At 40.2% G+C, this 21864-nt stretch overlaps 1 protein-coding gene across 6 annotated transcripts in view; it reads right to left on the minus strand.

Annotated features, from left to right (window-relative positions):
* TUBGCP4 (tubulin gamma complex component 4) overlaps window positions 1-21864 on the minus strand; it is a 51130-nt gene that overhangs the window by 21914 nt on the left and 7352 nt on the right. For 3 of the 6 annotated variants that reach the window (XM_022587293.3, XM_022587292.3, XM_089907315.1), the window contains exons 2-9: window positions 18409-18537; window positions 15392-15514; window positions 14951-15004; window positions 14453-14509; window positions 11582-11661; window positions 9963-10164; window positions 7096-7261; window positions 6754-6878 (exon numbers count right to left, since the gene is read on the minus strand). In XM_022587293.3, coding sequence (XP_022443001.1) covers window positions 6754-6878; window positions 7096-7261; window positions 9963-10164; window positions 11582-11661; window positions 14453-14509; window positions 14951-15004; window positions 15392-15514; window positions 18409-18537 — 936 coding nt within the window. The other 3 variants (XM_089907316.1, XM_022587294.3, XM_089907317.1) reach the window with 3 other exon arrangements.

Here is a 21864-nt window from a genome sequence, read left to right on the forward strand (position 1 = left end):
CAATACATTAAAAGGATCAGACACCATGATCAAGTGGGATTTATCCCAGGGATGCAAGGATTTTTTCAATATCTGCAAATCGATCAGTGTGATAAACCACATCAACAAACTGAAGAATAAAAACCATATGATCATGTCAGCAGAAGCAGAAAAAGTTTTTGACAAAATCCAACACCCATTTATGATAAAAACTCTCTAGAAAGTGGGCACAGAGGGAACCTACCTCAACATAGTAAAGGCCATATATGACAAACCTACAGCTACCATACTCAACAGTGAAAAGCTGAAAGCATGTCTTCTAAGAACAGGAACAAGACAAGGATGTCTACTCTCGCCACTTTTACTTAACATAGTTTTAGAAGTCCTAGGCACGGCAACCAGAGAAGAAAAAGAAATAAAAGGAATCCAAACTGGAAAAGAAGAAGTAAAACTGTCACTGTTTGCAGATGACATGATACTATACATAGAAAATCCTAAAGATGCCACCAGAAAACTACTAGAGCTCATCAATGAATGGAGACACAAAAAGACCCCAATAGCCAAAGTAATCCTGAGAAAGAAAAATGGAGCTGGAGGAACCAGGCTCCCCGACTTCAGACTATACTATAAAGCTACATTAATTAAAACAGTATGGTACTGGCACAAAGCAGACTTATAGATCAATGGAACAGGATAGAAAGCCCAGAGATAAATCCACACACCTATGGTCAACTAATCTACAACAAAGGAGGCAAGAATATACAATGGAGAAAAGACAGTGTCTTCAATACGTGGTGCTGGGAAAACTGGACAACTACATGTAAAAGAATGAAGTTAGGGCTTCCATGGTGGCGCAGTGGTTAAGTATCCTCCTGTCAATGCAGGGAACACAGGTTTGAGCCCTGCTCCAGGAATATCCCACATGCTGCAGAGCAATTAAGCCCACAAGCCACAACTACTGAGCCCACATGCCACAACTACTGAAGCCCGCATGCCTAGAGCCTGTGCTCCGCAACAAGAGAAGCCACCACAATGAGAAGCCTGCACACCGCAACGAAGAGTAGCCCCCACTCACCGCAACTAGAGAAAGCTTGCACGCAGCAACAAAGACCCAATCCAGCCAGGAGAAAAAAAAAAAAAAGAATGAAATTAGAACATTCTCTAACACCATACACAAAAATAAACTCAAAATGCATTAAAGACCTAAATGTAAGACCAGATACTATAAAACTCTTAGAGGAAAACATAGGCAGAACACTCTTTGACATAAATCACAGCAATATCTTTTTGGACACCCCCTTCTAGAGTAATTAAAAAAAAAAAAGGTAGCTAATGAAACTTAAAAGCTTTTGCACAGCAAAGGAAACCATAAACAAAATGAAAAGACAACCCACAGAACAGGAGAAAATATTCGCAAATGAAGCTACCGACAAGGGATTAATCTCCAAAATATACAAGCAGCTCATGCAGCTCAATATCAGAAAAACAAACAACCCAATCAAAAAATGGGCAGAAGATTTAAATAGACATTTCTCCAGCGAAGACATACAGATGGCCAAAAAGCACATGAAAAGATGCTCAACACTGCTAATTACTAGAGAAATACAAATCAAAACTACAGTGAGGTATCACCTCACACCAGTCAGAATGGCCATCATCAAAAAATCTACAAACAGGGGCTTCCCTGGTGGCGCAGTGGTTGGGAGTCCACCTGCCGATGCAGGGGTCATGGGTTCGTGCCCCGGTCTGGGAGGATCCCACATGCCGCGGAGCAGCTGGGCCCATGAGCCATGGCCGCTGGGCCTGCGTGTCTGGAGCCTGTGCTCCGCAACGGGAGAGGCCACAACAGTGAGATGCCCGCGTACTGAAAAAAAAAAAAAAAAAAAATCTACAAACAATAAATGCTAGAGAGGATGTGGAGAAAAGGGAACCCTCCTACACTGTTGGTGGGAATGTAAATTGGTACAGCCACTATGGAGAACAGTATGGAGGTTCCTTACAAAACTGAAAATAGAGCTTCCATATGATCCAGCAAGCCCACTCCTGGGCATACATACGAAGAAAGCCATACTTTGAAAAGATACATGCACCCCAATGTTCATAGCAACGTTATTTACAATAGCCAAGACGTGGAAGCAACAAAAATGTCCATCTACAGATGAATGATGAAAGAAGATGTGGTCCATATATACAATGCAATATTACTCAGCCATAAAAAGAGAATGAAATAATGCCATTTGCAGCAACATGGATGGACCTAGAGATTATCATACTAAGTGAAGTAAGTCAGACAGAGAAAAGACAAATATCATATGATATCAATTATATGTGGCATCTAAAAAAAATGATACAAAAGAACTTACTTATAAAACAAAAATAGACTCACAGACTTAGAAAACAAACCTATGGTTACCGAAGGGGAAAGGTGGGGGGTAGGGATAAATTAGGAGGTTGAGATTAACGTATACACAATACTATATATAAAATAGATAATCAACAAGGACCTACTGGATAGCACAGGGAACTTTACTCAGTACTCTGTAATAACCTACATGGGAGAAGAATCTGAAAAAGAACAGATGTATGTATAACTAAATCACTCTGCTGTATATCTGAAACTGACACAACACTGTAAATCAAATATACTCCAATATAAAAAAATAAAACAGTATGGAACTGGCAGGAAAAGACATAGAGCAATGGAACAGAAAACTTAGAATCAAAGCCCCGCTTATACAGTCAATTAATATCTGACAAGGGAGCCAAGAACACCCAAGTGCAAAGGATAGTCTCTTTTCAACAAATGGTGCTGGGAAAACTGGATAAGCACATACAGAAAAATGAAATTGGACTCCTGTGTCACACCATGCACAAAAATTAACTTGAAATAGATCAAAGACGTAAACATAAGACCTGATAGCAGAACTCCTAGAAGAAAATGTAAGGAAGAAGTTCTTCAACATTGGTCTTGGCGGGACTTCCCTGGTGGTCCAGTGGTTAAGACTCCACACTCCCAATGCAGGGGGCCCAGGTTCAATCCCTGGTCGGGGAACTAGATCTGGCATGCTCCAACTAAGAGCCCGCATGCTGCAACTAAAAAAAGATCCTGCATGCTGCAACTAAGACCTGGTGCAGCCAAATAAATAAATAAATATTAAAAAATAGAAAACAGTGGTCTTGGCAATGATTTTTTTGGATATGACACCAAAAACACAAACAACAAAAGAAAAAGAAAACACAAATTGGGACTATATCAAACTTAAAAGCTTCTGCACAGCAAAAGAAACAATCAACAAAATGAAAAGGTAACCTACAGAATGGGAGAAAATATATGCAAATCATATATTTGATAAGGGGTTAAAATCCAAAACACAGAAAGAACTTATTCAACTCAGTAACAACAACCAAAACCCCCAAACAATCCTGTTGAAAAATGGGCAGAGTTACTAAATAGGCTTTTTTCCAAAGAAGACATCCAAATGGCCAACAGGAACATGAAAAGATGCTCAACATCACCAACTATCAGGGAAATGCAAATCAAAACCACAATGAGATATCACCTCACACCTGTTACAGTGGCTGTCATTTTTTTTTTTTTTAAGTTTTTGGCCACGGTGCACGGCATGTGGGATCTTAGTTCTCTGACCAGGAATTGAACCCGTGCCCCCTGCAGTGGAAGCATGGTGTTTTAACCACTGGACCACCAGGGAAGTCCCAAATAAATTTAGATGAAATGGGTAAGTTCCTTGAAAAGTAGAAAATACCAAAAGTGCTACAAGAAGAAATAAATGTCTTAAATAGATTAATAGGTTTTAAATATATTGAATCAGTGAAGATTTCCTCTCCTAAAAAAACCTAACATACATAATTTTTCAGGTTAGTTCAATCAAACTTTCAGTAAAAATTCTTGTCTTACATTAACTGTTCTAAAAAACAGGAAAACAGTGATAGACACCAAGCTCATTTTATAAGGCTTATATAATCTTTATTCCACAACCACATAAGAACAATACAGGAAGAGAAAAGTATAGTCTATTTCACTAGTAAATGTAGATACAAAAATTCCAAACACTGTTTTGGCTAACTAAATCCAACAGTACATTAAAAAATAAAACATCACGCTCAAGTATGGTTTATCTCAGGAAGATTCAACATCTGAAAATCTAAACAGGAATTTACCTTATGAATAGACTGAAGGAGAAAAAGAACTCAGAGCAAAAAACTGCACCTTAGGGCTTCCCTGGTGGCGCAGTGGTTGAGAGTCCGCCTGCCGATGCAGGGGACGTGGGTTCATGCCCCGGTCCGGGAAGATCCCACATGCCGTGGAGCAGCTAGGCCCGTGAGCCATGGCTGCTGAGCCTGCGCGTCCGGAGCCTGTGCTCCGCAATGGGAGAGGCCACAACAGTGAGAGGCCTGCGTACCGCAAAAAAAACAAAACAAAAAAACTGCACCTTAACTGATATAGAATAAGCAGTGATAAAATTCAACATCTATTTATTATAAAAACTCACAGCAAACTAGGAAGAGAAGGTAATTTTTTTAAACTTGATAAACTCATGTGCCAAAGCCTACAGCAAACACTAAAGTAATAGAGAAACTTTAGATGCATTATCTTTAAGAGCCAACAAATCAAGGATGCCCATTATCACCTCTATTGTTTAACATAGCTTATATCAACTATCAACCCAGCTGTTGAATGCCGTACTAGAGATCCTAGTTAAGGCTGTAAGAAAAAAAAGAAGCAAAAGTTGAAAAATTGGAAGGAAAATTGTAAAACTTTCAATAATTGCAAATGATATGATCATTAGCGAGGAAAATCAATAGAATTAACAGACAAACCATTAAAACTAAAAAAAAAAAAAGACTTCAATAAGTTGCCAGGTATAAGATTAACCTACAAAAATTAATACCACAATTTTTCTATATAAGTAGTAACCAACTAGAGATAAAATTAACAAAAAAACCCTATTATGTATCTAGCAATTAATTTTTAAAATATTTTTGTCGAAGTACTAAAATACATACAGAAGAGTGCACCAACTGTAAGCTTACAGCTTGAAGAATTCTCACAAAATGAACACACCTGTATAACCAGCATCCTGAAAGGCCCACCCATGTCCTTTCCACCTACCAAAGGCAAATGCTATCCTGACATCTAACACCAGATTAGCGCTGCTTGTTTTTAAACCTTATATAAAGATTCATATGGTATGTATACCTTTTTAAAAAATGAAAAAGGAGAGAAAGAGATCCAAAAGGGGGTGAGTATGATATGTATTTGCAAGACACTGTTCCCTTTTCCTCCCTGCTACACTCTCTTTTTATTACTTTAAGCTGTTATTATTGTTACAATTATAGCTGTCAAAGTATTAGCTTCCAAGAGTCTGAGCTTCAATTCTTTGTCTATCATTTTTACAAACTGGAAATATAATTTTGAGCAACATATGTGTTTCAAAATTTCCCAAGGAAACAGTTTTGAAATTCTATGTTATTCATTTAATAAAATTTTACTTTCCTCCATTAACTATATTTCCTAAAGAGTTACCACAAAAATGATAACAGAAGAGAAATCAAGTCAGTAAGATGAAAGGGAGTAAAGGCACCAGTCCCCTAGACAACAGCTGCCTTGGCTATAGATGGAGAGGCAGTGTCTTGAAAGTCTGAATGGACAAAAATATGTATTCTGGGTAGTTCAGATATTTACTTTCCCATAAGGAATCAAATCAAGTGATACTTCAAGGTCACCTCAAGATCTAATATTCTATGTCTACATCACAGCTCTGTCTCCAGTGCCTTGGAATTTTTGAGATAGTGACCAGAAAAGGAAATCATATTCATGATAGATTACTGTGCTTCCAACATGAGTATATCTGACACTAATCTTAGCAATTTTAGACACTGACCCTAGTGCCCCTGTGCTTCAAAATCACCTGCAGAAGTTTGTTGATTGGCTGGTGTAAATACAAGTACCTACCAGTACTGACTCCCTCCTGACCTATGGGTCAGAAACTCTGGAGGTAAGGATTTGGTGCAAGTGCATGTTTTCAGATTTCCCCACGTCATTCTATGCATAGCCAGAGTTGAAAACCACTAATAAGTTAACACAACTAACAAAAGATCTCATTTCACATTATCACACACCTGTGCATCAAATCTTATTATACGCCACAGAACATATGCCCATTTGAAAAATTACTAGTCACAATTTAAGTTGGTGGATGAAGCACAATTCACTTAAAAACACTGAACTAGGAGTCAAAGACTTGTTTCTGAGCTCACCTTTGTTACTCACTATGTGACATCAGAGAAGTTAGCTTTCTGAGAATTATTTTCATTTATAAGAATGGAAAAATATTACTTGTTCTGCCTTCCTAAAATTATCATATCCATAAATTAAGGGATATGTAATAAAGCCATTCTAAAATATAAGGCACTAAATTTAGTCAGAATCAGTTGATTTCCTGAAGTCATTGCCAACTATACAGACCGACTAAAATGCTGACAGTCTGAAATGAAACCAAGACCTCCCTTTATTCAACTAATTAACTAACTAGCTAACAATCAAACTCCTGTCAGGTGGGAAAAGGCTAAGGCAGTTCTATTATTAAAAACAGAGAGAATGCTTTTATTTTCTACTTCCGGCCCTTCACCTCTCTCAATTCCCTCCAAGCTAAGTTCTAATCACATTAAGAAGAAACAAAAGTCAAGTACTCAATTTTGGGGGAACTAACTAATGTATTTTCTTCCGAAGAAAATATACTAAGAAAGACAAACCTCAGCCACAGTACTACGTATACGATCCACCACCTGCTCAAAGTCCACCAAGCTGAAGAGGGGTTGCTGCTTGAGACGATGCAGCTCTGCAGCAAAAGTGTCCTCCTGGTTTTTCAAAATGGATCCTGCAAAACAGGAAGGCACTGTCAAAGACAGGGAACCTGCACAGGCAAGGGTTTCTCATCCCAGTGCCACAGCTATTTCACCTGCTTCGCAGGTAAGCATGTCACTCACAGCTGTGCTGAAATCTCAGCACATAAAGGTCAGTAACCACCCACCCTGCCCAGGCGGACTTTGGGGCCACACAGCATCAAGTCAGCCTTTGGGCAAGGAGATTCCTACCTTTCCTAGTCAGGTTTACATTTTGATTCTCGAACATCTGGACAGATTCTCCAACAAACAGGATTTTTTCAGCAACCCTCACTGGAATGTAGGACGGCAGAATCTCCACTCGCAGAGAAAACTGCTTTAGAGATGGTGCCAGCATGTTCTCTTCTTCTATCAGGCGCTGGTCAAAGAAATAATCCGTATCAGAGATGACGTAGGAAGTGAGAAAGGGAAAGCAAGGAAACATCCGGCAAGTCTCCCAACCCGTGATTTACATTTTCTAGAAGCAGGGACTTTAAATATGAAGTTGCATAATTGTTACATTACTGGTGCTAGAGAAATGTATTCCATTTTTAGGCAGCAAGATAGCATGGTGGAAATAGCAGTGGTTTTATTAACATTAGGATTTTAGCCCTCTGCCTTGGCTACTTTGTAAAAACTTGTGCAGGGGCTTCCCTGGTGGCACAGTGGTTGAGAGTCCGCCTGCCGATGCAGGGGACACGGGTTCATGCTTCAGTCTGGGAAGATCCCACATGCCGCGGAGTGCCTGGGCCCGTGAGCCATGGCCGCTGAGCCTGCGCGTCTGGAGCCTGTGCTCCGCAACAGGAGAGGCCACAGCAGTGAGAGGCCCGCGTACCGCAAAAAACAAACAAACAAAGAAACAAACAAAAAAAACTTGTGCAGTAGGTCTGGAACCCAGTCTCCTTACTTGTACCATGGAATAATTGATCTTTGTTTTTTTCCAGATCTACATGTCTACGATTTATTATCTTGTGCATATGCCTGCTCTGCCCAGCTCTTTACACAAGCCTGACTCATTTAGCCAAGTGGTTCTCAAAGCCTGGCTCCTGGACCAGCACCATTGGCCTCACTTGGGAGCTTGTTAGAAATGCAAATTTTCAAGCCCCTCCCCAGATTTACAGAAAACCTGGGGGGTAGGCCCAGCAGTCCGCGTTTTAACTAGCTCTCCAGGTGATTCTGAGGCACTCTCCAGTTTGAGAACCACTGATCTAGCCCACTCACCACCCAATCACTCAGGCCCCTTCTGTTCCCTGACTTGCTTTTGAGTTGACCCTTATCCAGCTCCAACTGGAACTTTAGGCTCCATACTCCTGACTTTGATCTCTGCTATTCACCCTTTTAGTTTTGGGCTTGGGTGCTGGTGTGCCTCGGGGCACTATCCTAGACCCTCTTCTCCTCTGGCTCTCAACACTCTTCCTAGACAATCACATCTTCTTCTAAGGCTGAACTGATCATCATAAGAGATATTTTTAATCTTTCTGCATCACAGGACTCTGCAATTATAAAAGCTACGGACCTTCCAGAAAAATATATAACCGTACACTTCACAGACCCTCTGACGCCACTCGTGAACCCCAAATTAAAAACTTCTGTATGCCGATGACTCCTAAGACTTTAAACTAGATTACTCCCATGAGCTCTAGGCTCAGCCCACTGGTCATTTCCTACAAGTACCTCAAACTCAATGTGTCCAAAGTTAGACCCATCTTCTTTCCCCTGACACCAGCAATCCATGTTCCTTATCATCACCACTCGCCCACTACTAAAGGCAGAGACTTGGGTATCATCCTTGATTCTTCCCTCTGGACCCATAGCCAATCAATCACCACGACCTACCTGTTCCAGCTCCTTAATATCTCTCAAGCCTCTTTATTCTTCACCATATTTACTGTTCCCACCCTTGGTGTAGGCCACCATTATTTTTCAGCTAATGTCCCCAACATTCTCCTAACTGAACTACTTGCTGCTAATCTTAATTTTTAAAAAAACGATTCCCCACACAGTTTCTAGAGTGATCTATCATAAAGTCTGATCTAACATACAGAGGTAGGTTAACCTCTTGCCTAAAATTCTTCACGGTTCCCAGCTCTCTTCAGGCTCAAGTCTAAATTCCTTCCCATTGTTTACAAGGGCTTTCATGATCTTACCTCTGCTCATCTCAAAAGCTTCATTGACTGCCACTTCCCACACCCGCCCCCCCACTGTCCCTTACACTCTACATCTCAGCCTTTATTTACCTGACTCTCTCAATTGAATTACTAATGGTTCCCCAAATGAGCCATGTCCTTCATGGCCTCTGTATACTTTACACAGTCCTTTTCTATGCTTGGAATTTTTTTTTTTTCTTTTTGACCGTGCAGCATGTGGGATCTTAGTTCCCCGACCAGGGATCAAACCCACACCCCCTGCATTGGAAGCTTGGAGTTTTAACCACTGGACCGTGAGGGAAGTCCTCCTCCCAAACTCTTTGCAATTTAGACATACATTCCACTGAAAAGCCTTCTCTAGTTACTCTAAGACCATGTTCCCAGGATACCCATACTTACTCTTTCCAGAGCACTTAGTACACTGTAATATATCTTCCACTAAACTATAAGCTCTTTAAGGACAGGGATTACTACATTTTATTTGTTTATGCAGTTGTGGCATGTGGAACAGTACCTGGCATGTAACAGGCATTCAATAAAATGTTGTAACAGGATAAATGAATGGATGAATGGATAAGAACAATACAGGACTTTGGGGAGTCTAATCAAAACTCTAAACTGCATGTAAAAGCTCTGGGTACCTACAAGACTACCTGAAGAGACAAGACTTATTCTCTTAAACGTGTATACCAGGAAGAGGGGAAACAAAAGGAATCTCACAAATATATTTTCTATTTTATAGTCTCACATTGTTAGGCATTGAGTATTAAGCTAAGATAAAGCCAAGTGTTTACATCTAAAGAATTTATGGAAGGTACCCAGGCTATGATGAGCTGGGGGCTGGGGGCAGGGGCAAGTCACCAAAAGGTCATCTAGCTGTAGACTTTTCCGACTCCTGGCAGGAGCAGGCTAGGCTTCTGGTTGGGCTCTCACCAAGTCCTGGAGTTCTCTCAGTTGTTTTCCTGTCAGTCCCCCAATGCCCAGATCCTCCTCATCCTCTTCTGGCTGGGCACTGACATTACCAGAAGATGGACCCTGTTTGATAAAGAACTCTTCGTGCTGGTCCAAGAGGAGTCCATGTAGCATCCAGGCTGAGAGCTGCTTATACATGACCCCGTGACACACGGCCAGGATTCTGAGTGGAAAGGAAAGCAAGAGCCTTAGAAGTCCACTAAGAGGACACTAAACCCATGCTTTAAACTGCTACAGGATAAACAGAGGCCTGAGGGTTTGGTCAGCAGAAGGGAAATGACCAATTAAGCTAAAAATAATTGTGCTATTTTAACTTAAATGTCTGCGGATGAACTAAGTGGTTAAATTTCCAAACTTGTAGCCAGTGTACTAAAGTCTGAAATGTTCAGTAAATGTTCTGATAGTCTTTTAGAAGAAGCACATTTTTTTCCCTCTTTTTGAGTAAAGTAAGTTTCAAAATGGATGATTCCTTTTAAAATTAAATGGACTTACAGGAGTCTCTTTTTGGCTAACACAGTATTAAATTAGTTTTTATTTTTGTTGGAATCACATAAGGAAAGTAGATTCAGTATGCGAGAAGCTGATATACCTGAAAAAGTATTATCCAACAAAATCCAGAGACTGAAACAAAATGCAGAAAGGTTGCTGGAGAATGGGATATATTCACATGGTCTCAAGGGATCACATCTCAGGTAACATATTAATGACAAAGGGGAAAACGTCCCTCTAAAACAGAGAGATCTGGTGGAAAACACCTAAACCAAGTGATGAAACTTAACACCAGTAATAGGACAAACTTACTTTTTGTGCTTTCTGATATGCTGTAACAGGAAATAATATGACCTATGTAGTATTCTTGCCAAAAATGTTCAACCTGAATCTAATCATGAGGAAATAATCAGAAAAATCCAGATTGTGGAACATTCTACAGGCAGTCTTTGATCATACTCCACATTTAATACAGTTGTAATCATAAAATTTTGTATCCTTTTTTTTAGATAGTATTATAAAAATATTTTTACATGTTGTTATAGTATTTGTAATTTTAATTGCATTATAGTCTATCAAGTGAATATATCTTTAATCAGCTTTCTTCTGCTGCTGGTAATTTTCTAATTTTTTTTTAAATTTCTTAATATAGTAGACAACATTGCAGTGAAAAATGATTGTGCATATGGTTATTTTCTTCTTTTGAATAATTTTGTTAGGATAAAATTTTTAAGAGCGGCATTATAAGATTATAAAGCTACTCAAAATACACATGTTTAGACATAGCTAAGCATAATCCAGCACATGTAGTGGAAATTCTCCAAGGATAATGAGATCCAAAAATGAAAAAGGACTGCCTCAAGGTCATCTAGAGCCTTGCTTTGATACTCAACACTTTATTAAAACCCCCTTTTTGCAATTTCTGAGCCACCGTAAGGATTACATGGGCTCCTTTGCTCATGGGGCTTTTCCATCCTGGTCATAACTTTCCCCAGAAGGAAACCTGAGATGACCTGAAAATAAAACTTGTGCAAAATCAAGTCACCTGACCACCCACTCCGCCTCCCAACCCCAATGAAGCCGTGACTTACTTTTCTAGTGCACTGCGAACAGGAGGCAAACCTCCACAGCTGTGTTTGTACACTGTTTCCAGGATTTGACAACCATGAATCTGTGGAAAATACAGCCTTGTCAAGCTGAATTCCATGTTAATAGTTCATGTAGCACAATCTCATATTCTATATTCAATCCAGAGGGCACAATCTGCAGAGAATGGGGATAAACTTTCTCATAAGATTTTTGTATAGTTCTGATTCTGACTCCAATGCCAATGTGTGGGGGGTTTCCCCACACTACCAAGCAATCCTCTGACACCAGCTTGGGTGTCCTACAATCCAACTCAATTCTGATACTATCCACCCAGAGATAGCATCAGATTCCACAGGTTAAGGGCTCAGTCCCACAAGACTGCCCTCCATTTCCGACGCCAATCACAAGTTCAGGTTGTTCCCTGTGCTTCCAACTGGCTGATTAATAGATCAGAGGTTCCCCCTCCCTGGATTCCACTAATTTGCTAGAGCAGCTCACAGAACTCAGGAAACCCACTTATTCACTAGATTACCTATTTATTATGAAGGATACTAAAGGATATGAGTCAACACCCAGATGAAAAGGATACACAGGGCGAGGTCCCGAACAAAGGAGCTTCTGTCCGGCATGGTGGCACATAGAGGCACTCTGGCTCACCAATCTGGAAGCTCTCCAAACCCCGTCCTTTTTGGTTTTTATGGAGCCTTCATTACACAGGCAGGATTAATTAAATCACTGGCCATTGGTGATTGAACTCAATTTCTAGCTCTCTGCCCTCCTCTCTCCCCAGAGGTCAGGTGGGAATGGTGGGACTGAAAGTTCCAACCCTCCAATCACGTGGGTGTTTACCCTGGCAACCAGCCCCATACTTAAGTGCTTTCCCAAAATCACCTCATTAACAAACTCAGGTGTAGTAGAAAGGGGTTTGTTATGACTATCAAGTCACCTTTATTGCTCTTATTACTTAGGAAATTCTGAGTTTTAGAAGCTCTGTGCCAGAAACGGGACAAAGACCAAATCTATATTTCTTATTATAAATAACAACATCACAATAGTTGTTGTCGAAGTATGGACCCTCCACCTCCCTGCCCCTCCCCATCCCACCCCATCCCCCAGCAGCATCTGCATCACCTGGAAACTTGTAAGAAATGCAAATTCTTGGGCCTCACTCCAGACCTACTGAATCAGAATCTCTGGGGTAGGGCCCAGCGATCTGGTTTTAACAATCTGCTCCAGGTGATTCTAATGCACAATGAAGTTTGAGAACTACTGCACTAAGGAAAAACCAGAATCATTTAGAGTTGAAATTCCAAGAAAAGAGGTAAAGAAAGCTCTTACTTCAGATTAAGGCCTAATCCAGACTACTTACAAGGTATATACACTTTTCTAAAAATCTGCTTCCTCTTTCAATGTCCTTTTGCCTCTGCTTTTTTTTTTTTAACTGCTTTATTGAGGTATAAGTTATATACAATAAATTCACCTATTTTAAGGGTACTTTCAACAACTTTTAGTAAATTTACAGCATTGTGCAACCATCACCGTAATCCAGTTTTATAACATTTCCATCACTCTAAAAGGATCCCCTGTGCCTGTTCGCACTCCCCCATTCTCACCTACAACCTCATTTTTTAGAGCCTTAGCACTCAGCTTCCTACAACCTCCTCGGCAGGAAGGAAGGTTCACCCATCTGCAATCCCTCTACTCATTTTCCACTCTCCTTTCTTTGGCCAACGGAAGCTCAAAGTCAACTGAGATGTGCCGGCATGTATGGACCCTTACACTAACCCCACTTACCTAGAAGTTCCCCTCCAATTTTGGGAGATGGTTTAGTAGAGTGGTTAAGAGCATAGTCTTTGGAGTCAGACAGCCCTGGGTTTACATCCTAGTTGTACCATTTACTACCATCTGTGTGACCCTAAGCACATTCCTTAACCTATTTGATTTTTTAGAGGATTGACTGTGATAATGTATGTAAAGCATTTAGCAGAGTGCCTGGTATGCAACAAGTGCACAATAAAAGCTCGATGTTATTTGATGAGGGCCATCAGCTTTGCAGGGTCAAACAGCACCTCCCCTGCTGGCTCTGCTAGCACAGAATGAATGCAGCAGAGGGTGAGTTTCTTATACAGCAAAAAAATGAAGTAGCAACCTGGCAAACTGACTAGTTAACTAGTTATATTCAAATGAACACTCTTAATAAGCTAAGGCACAAATATAACAGCTTAAGAACATGAATGAACTAAACATATTTAATCCATCTGTCCTTTTTGATCCAATTATGAACCAGCAGATACTTCTTCTAATGTAAAATCTCAAAGCATCTCAGAATTATTAATTCTACCCAGAAAAGACATTCTCTGGACACTGGAGACCCTAACTTTTCAATGCATATGATAAAAACTTGTGATAAGAATAGGCATATTTAACTAATAAAATAAACATCTGGGTTTCACCCAATGATTTAAGAATTCTCAGAAAACTGCCAGTACCCTAACGATAAACCTACTACCTTCTTTCTAAGGATTAACTTTCTGCTTCTCTCCAAGATCCATATCCAACAGTTCTGAATCCTTAGTGTAAAATGCTCTCACCTCCAAGTATCTGTAGCATGTTCTCTTACCCAGCAGCATTCTTGGGTATATGTATTATCATTTCCCCCACCTTCTGGACCAGGAGGTGCTTAAGGGCAGGGTCCTAACTTATTTTTGCATTCCTGATACTTAGCATGATACTCAAGCAGGTATCACTGAATGAATAAATAAATAATAAAAACTTCTGAAAACTAGGCTCTTCAAAAAAGAATGTAAAGGAAAATTAATTATGAGTATTTCCTTGGTGCTTACCAGAGCAAAAGGAAAAAGGAAAATTCTCACCTTTTGACTTTTAATTTGTTCTACTACAACCATCACAGAGGGGAAAAGGAGCTGGAACTGCAAAGGAGAGAATAATTAGGATGGTATATAATCAAATACAAGGAAAAAAAATTAACTCAGGAAATGCCTGTGTTTCTAAATAGTCCCACTTAACATAAAGATGGCAATACCACAGAACAACCAAGATCCAGTATCCTAAGGCAATTTGCTACAGGGGTTGGCTGCAGATAGAAAGAGAATGGCAGACAGAAGCAGTTTCTATGTTTGAGGCTAGCATAATTGCTAATACTGAGGCCAATCTAGAGCATTAACATCACACAGTAAGTTTTCACTAAATTTGGAACTTTTCAAACAGTTCTGATCTAGGAAAGCATACAAAATATCAAATGCTGGGCTCTGAATCCAGAAGGAAAAAAGTTCTCAAAAATAATATTTTAAGTTAGATTATTCTAATGACATCAACAGATTCCAAAGCATTTTGTTATCTGGGCATCATACCTGATCTAAGGAGTAATTGACATGTGATATGGAGAGATGGGGGTCAGCCAGGAACTGCAACAAAAAAACACTCTGATTATGGCTCCATATAAAATATCTTGAATCTATTTCTTCTATGGAAACCAGAAGCGAATGTGAGAGTAGGCTTGGGGTTCATTTTAGGGTATTGAGAATTGATCATTTATAGAAGATTATTAATGTTGATTTTCAGGTGATAACAAAACCAAAGCTAGGGCTCTTCTCAACTCACTCAGGAACCTTTGCCGTGATCCACTTGCCACTTTGATCATGGCTTGGGCAATCACAGAGAGCACACTTACCCTCCAGCCACGCAGAAAACAGCTCATTCTTAACCACCTGACCGTATCAAAGGGCATTACAAATCAGGAACATGTCCTCATCTGCTGTCCCAGAGGTGTTCCTTCCCGTATTTCTTCTCACCTCTTGTTCCAAATCAAGCAGTGCTTGGCGATAAGGCTGCAAAACTGAATCCAGCCCCGTGCAGAAGGCCCTTAGGTAGATTCCATGTGACCCACCTTGGCCCTGCTGAGATGGATGGTGATCCTGAAATCAAACAAAGAAAAGTCAACTTTTCAGCTCAGACCCTGAAACCCAAGGAAGACATTATCCTTTATTAATGGCATTTTTTTGTTTAAATAATTCCCTATCAAAGCAGTGCTTCAATGAGAGGAAAACCTGACTGAAGAGACCTTTTAAAATGTGATAATGTTTTCATTTTCCAAGTGGCTCAGATGTTACAAACAACCAGGTATTACTCCATACTGTCACTAGAGGTTTTTCAACAACTCAATTCTAACTTTATAACTTCTAGCTTAAATCCCTTTGGTGGTTTCCCCTTGCCCCAGAATAATATCTAAACTCCTCTACATGGTATACAACTTCTGGCCCTTACTCTCTCTCTAAAATTATCTTTAACTGCTTCCAACTTCACATCTTCATTTACAAATTACTCAGCAGTTCCCTGAATGTGCCTTGTTTCTATCTCTCACCCCTGTGAGTGAGTGTGGTCTGCCTGTAACTCATGTTTGTGACAAATACCTACTCTTCGTGCAGGACCCAACTCCAGCATCTCTTCCCTGAAAAGCCCTTTCTAACTCTCCCTAGGGAATTAATAGCTCCCCTTTGTTGCTTTCATAGCATCCCTGTTTAGTGCTGGAACTGAACTTTTGTTTATCTGTCCCCTCACTAGACCAAGAGCTTCATGAAGCAAGGGCCCATACTTTGTTCATCTTTGCATTTCATTTCCTAGCACAGTTCTTTGAACAGATGGTAACTATTTACTGAATAAATAAAATGACCTCAGTCCTCCTTCTAACAACCCTTCTCCTGCCTAGATGGCAATTCATCAAAAACACGAACCTGATAGCCAACGTGGGGAGTGAGAAGACACTCACCAAGAGGCTATTAACAAATATGGTTTGTCTTTCAAGAAAGCTGCAGTTTCTTTGTAAAAGCATTCTTTTTCTACACGGGGGAATTGCAGTTAACAGTTGACTAGAGGCCATGATGACTAGCCTTTCTGGCTATGTACTGATTTGCATGGTCAGGCTCTGGTGGTGGTAGATACCATAGCAGAATTCAGCAACAAATGTGGTAGGAAGCTTGGGCTCAGAGGTTATAAGGCACACTGTAGCCAGAGGATGCTGCAGAGGATACTAGTAGTTCCTGGAGATAAATGTTCCCAGCTATAATAAGAATAGCACGGGCATAGGGTGAAATAGACCAGATTGGCTTACAACCAGGTGATTTTGGTTTGGTTGTGTGTCTTTCCAGAGAACTGAATGTCTTCATTTATCACAAAATGAAAGAAAAAATGAGACTGCTTTTACTTTTCAAAAAAGAAAGAGGTACTACAAATATCTTTAGAATTTGGGAAAGTAGGAATTCACATATAAGATGCACATAGTCACACGAATATAGGACAGGTTTGGTTTTTTTTAAGTGTTATATACAAACACTTAAAGAGCCCTTTTCATCTATATTAATATGTATACAGGTTCCAACTTTGATCATTGTGTTCTCATTATTATGACTTCATAGCAAACTGGCACTGATTAGGTTTTTTTAAATATAAATTTATTTATTTATTTTTGGCTGCGTTGGGTCTTGCTGCATGCGGGCTTTCTCTAGTTGCGGCGAGCAGGGGCTACTCTTCGTTGCAGTGTATGGGCTTCTCATTGCGGTGGTTTCTCTTGCTGTGGAGCATGGGCTCTAGGCACGCAGGCTTCTGTAGTTGTGGCACATGGGCTCAGTAGTTGTGGCTCGCGGGCTCTAGAGCACAGGTTTAGCAGTTGTGGCTCACGGGCTCTGTGGCATGTGGGATCTTCCTGGACCAGGGCTCGAACCCATGTCCCCTGCCTTGGCAGGCGGATTCTTAACCACTGCACCACCAGGGAAGTCCCTGGCATTGATTAGATTTTAAATTCTTTTCTCTGCAACAAAATCTGTTTGAATCAGAATCCCTGTCCCAGAGATGAAAAAATAAGGCATTATTCTCTGACTCCTTTGTCCCATAGATTACCACCAAGGGCCTGACAACCAGTTTATATAACAGGGGCCAGGTGGTACTGACTGCATTGTTTCAGAAAACTATCCTTCCTTTTCCTTTCTAGAAGTCTCTGCCTTTCTCTTCAACCAGAATCATTCTTTCCACTGGGAAATAGTCATCACTGAATCAGAGTCACACAATGCAGCAATCTTACTTACCACTGACAGAATTGCAGACTGTTAAAAGTAAAAAAGAACTTTAAAATTTCTCTTAAAAAATTTTTTTGAGTGTCTACTATATGCCAGGTACTTCACATGAATTACCTTGTTTAATCCCCACAACCCTATTAGATAGGTACTATCTATCCCCATTTTATAGGTAAGGAAACTGAGCCTCAGGTTACTGCTGAGCAGTCTATGGCCAGTAAGTGATGGACAGGAAACAAATCTTTGGCCACTACACTATAAAGCACTGACTTCCAATTAATTTATATTAATCAATAATATTTATTAAGTCTTACCACATGCTAAAACCTTCTCCAGTTTAACTCTTATTTACAAATAAGAAAAAGGAAGCCTGAAGGTTTTAGTTGCCTGCCTCAATGTAACTACGGTAGTTAGAAGCAAAGTGGCAAAGGAATTTTAAATAATGCTTTGTGTTTTCACCTCTGGGACTGGAACTCTGGCCCAGCTCAAACTGATTTAATTCAGGTCTCTTAAAACTTGGGCAAAGCATACTTTCTCTTACATCCATCTGCCTAAATTGGTCCCCATGTATATTTTCCCCTTGTTTGAGGTACAGTCACCTTGCCTTCACTTGAATAATTCCAGTGATGAGAAATTCATAACTTCTTGACACTTACATCACATGAATTACCAATGGATTCACTGAAAGCTTAACATAGCTCCAGCCCTGGGGAGGTGTACGTTCCCTGAGAACAGGAACCTACCTGCTGCTGCACATGGCCCGTGTACTGTTCAATGAACTCGGTGAAACGAATGTAGTCTGTGCCCAGCCGGCAGAGTCGATTCAGGACACTGGTTTCACTGGGATGGAGAAATGGGAAGTCCTGTGACACCTGCAGGAGAGGAATAATGCTAAAAACGCTGATGCCCGCTACTCACTGCTCACTAGAACGATTGTCTCCCTTTGCAAGATGGCTATTTAAGACTGGTAAGTTCTAGATAACAAAAGTATTTCCAAATCACTACAAAGACGTTGTTCCCCAGTCCCAACTTAGTTATTTATTGAAATAGGCAGTAATGCATGGTAAAGAATTTAAACAGTACAAAATGGTATACATGAAAAATAAGTCAACCTCCACAGAGGCAGCCACTACTACCTGCTTTTTTTTTAAATTTTAGTATAAATATTATATTGGTTTCAGGTGTACAACATAGTGATCCAGTATTTTTACAGATTACAAACCATACTAAGTTATTATAAAAGACTGGCTAGGGGCTTCCCTGGTGGCACAGTGGTTAAGAATCTGCCTGCTAATGCAGGGGACACAGGTTCTATCCCTGGTCTGGGAAGATCCCACATGCTGTGGAGCAACTAAGCCCGTGTGCCACAACTACTGAGCCTGTGCCCTAGAGCCCGTGAGCCACAACTACTGAGCGCCACAACTACTGAGCCTGTGCCCTAGAGCCCGTGAGCCACAACTACTGAGCCCACGCGCAGCAGCAATGACCCAATGCAGCCCTAAATAAATAAATTTATTTTAAAAAAAAGACTGACTATATTCCTGTGCTGTACATTACATGCCCGTGACTTGTTTATTTTGTAACTGATAGTTTGTACCTCTTAATACCCTTCACCTATTTCATCCCTCCCCCTATCCCTCTCCCTTCTGGTGACCACCATTTGTTCTCTGTATCTATGCATCTGTTTCTGTCTATGCATATGTTTGTCTGTTTGTTTTGTTTTCTAAATTCCACATATAAGTGAAATCATAAAGTATTTGTCTTTCTCTGTTTGACTTATTTCACTAAGCATAATATCCTCCAGGCCCATCCATGTTGTCACAAATGGCAAGATTTCATTCTTTTTCATGGCTAAGTATATTACCTATTCCTTATGGAATCTTCCTGGGATGGTCTATAAGGATATATGGGGTTTTTGATCTGGTTGCAACAAAGTCTCTTGAGCAATATTGCTCACTCTTGGTTCTGCAGATTCCAGAGGTTTCTCAGACATATTCTTAGGATTTACAAATTCTCTATGAAAATTTAAATTTTGTTTTCATTTTGATAAAAATGTAAAATTAACGTAGCATATTATAATCTGTAAAAGCACCTTATAACTGGACATATAATTTAGTGTCCATATTTTCATTTGTATTTTTAATTTAAATCATGGCCAAATGATAGCCTAGTATGGTATGTAAAGATTTCACAGCAGTTCAAGCAGAAAAATAGTAGTGGGAGAATGTATTCATTCAATCAACTAAGAAAAAAATCATAGCAAAATATACATAAAGTTACCATTTTAGCCATTCAAGTATACAGTTTAGTGGCATTAAGTGCATTCACTTTGTTGTGCAACCATCACCACCATCCATCTCCAGAACTTTTTCATCTTCCCAAACTAAAACTCTGTACCTCTTGAATGATGATGACTCCCCATTGTTCCTTCCCCCACACACCCTGGCAAGTACCCTTCTAATTTCTGTCTCTATGAATTTGACTACTCTACAATATTTATCCGTTTGTGACTGGCTTATTTTACTTAGCATAGTGTCTTCAAGGTTCATCCATGTTGTAGCATGTGTTAGAATGTCTCTCCTTTCTAAGGCTGAATAATATTCCATTGTATGTACATGCCACATTTTGTTTATTCACTTCATTTGTCTATGGACATCCGAGTTGCTTCCGCCTTTTGGCTATTGTGAATAATGCTGCTATGAACATGGGTTTACAAATATCTATTTGAGTCCCTGCTTTCACTTCTTTTGGGTATATACCCAGGAATAAAACTGTTGGATCATTTGGTAATTCTGTGTTTAATTTTTGGAGGAGTCACCATATTGTTTTCCACAGGGACTGTACCATTTTACATTTCCACCAGCAATGCACAAGGGTTCTAATTTCTCTACAACCTCACCAACACTTGTTATTTTCTGTTTTTTTTTGGTAGTAACCATCCTAAAGGGTATAAAATGATATCTCATTGTGTTTTTTTTTTTTTTTTTTTTTTTTTGCGGTACGCGGGCCTCTCACTGTTGTGGCCTCTCCCGTTGCGGAGCACAGGCTCCGGACGCGCAGGCTCAGCAGCCATGGCTCACGGGCCCAGCCGCTCCGCGGCACGTGGGATCTTCCCGGACCGGGGCACGAACCCGTGTCCCCTGCATCGGCAGACGGACTCTCAACCACTGCGCCACTAGGGAAGCCCCTCTCATTGAGCTTTTGATTTGCATTTCCCTAATGATTAGTGATATTGATCATCTTTTCATTTGTTGCCCATTGTATATCTTCTTTGGAGAATCAACCAACTTTTAGTGACTACGTACTTATCCCAGGCACTGTGCTAACATTCCAAGATTAAATAGTGAACAAAATCAGACATATTTACTACTCCCAAGGAACTCAGAATATTTCACATTCATATTGTATTTTGTGGAAGCCATCTTTATGTGACAGTAACTGTAGTAATAAATAGGCAAAGAAGAATTTTTCTGTTACTGATTCCACAATAATTTGATTAGGAATCCATTTAATGTAGATTTTAATGACACAATGCTAACCATATCTTCAAGTTAACAACTTAAGAGGTAGCATGACATAGTCCTTAAGAACTTGATCTCTGGAGCCAGACTGCCTAGGTGTGAATCCCTGAGTTGCCTCTTACTTGCTTGAAATCTTAGGCAAGCAATACCCCTCTGTGCCTCAGTTTTCATACCTATAAAGATGATAATTGTGAGGATTAAATAAATTAATACATGTAAATCACATGTGCCAAGCACATAGCAAGTGCTCAATACATGTCAGCAATTTTTTATTATTAGGACAGCTCTACTCAGTTATTAAGTGATACTCCTATTAAAATTGGCATTTGAGGGCTTCCCTGGTGGCGCAGTGGTTGAGAGTCCGCCTGTCGATGCAGGGGACGCAGGTTCGTGCCCCGGTCCGGGAAGATCCCACGTGCCGCGGAGCGGCTGGGCCCGTGAGCCATGGCCGCTGAGCCTGAGAGTCCGGAGCCTGTGCTCCGCAACGGGAGAGGCCACAACAGTGAGAGGCCCGCGTACAGCAAAAAAAAAAAAATTGGCATTTGAGCAGTGTTTGTTGGCAGAGTTTTAGAAAAGTTCCAGGTCTGGTCACTCTGAAACAACAAACGATACCTTAAAGTTATTGGTATCATTTGGTACAACCTACTTATATGAACAGGCATTCTCTTCATTAGAGTT

The sequence above is a fragment of the Delphinapterus leucas genome, chromosome 2 (assembly GCF_059928025.1).
Source record: "Delphinapterus leucas isolate spDelLeu-1000000601 "Yukka" chromosome 2, BTC_Dleu_Yukka2, whole genome shotgun sequence".
NCBI lineage: Eukaryota > Metazoa > Chordata > Mammalia > Artiodactyla > Monodontidae > Delphinapterus > Delphinapterus leucas.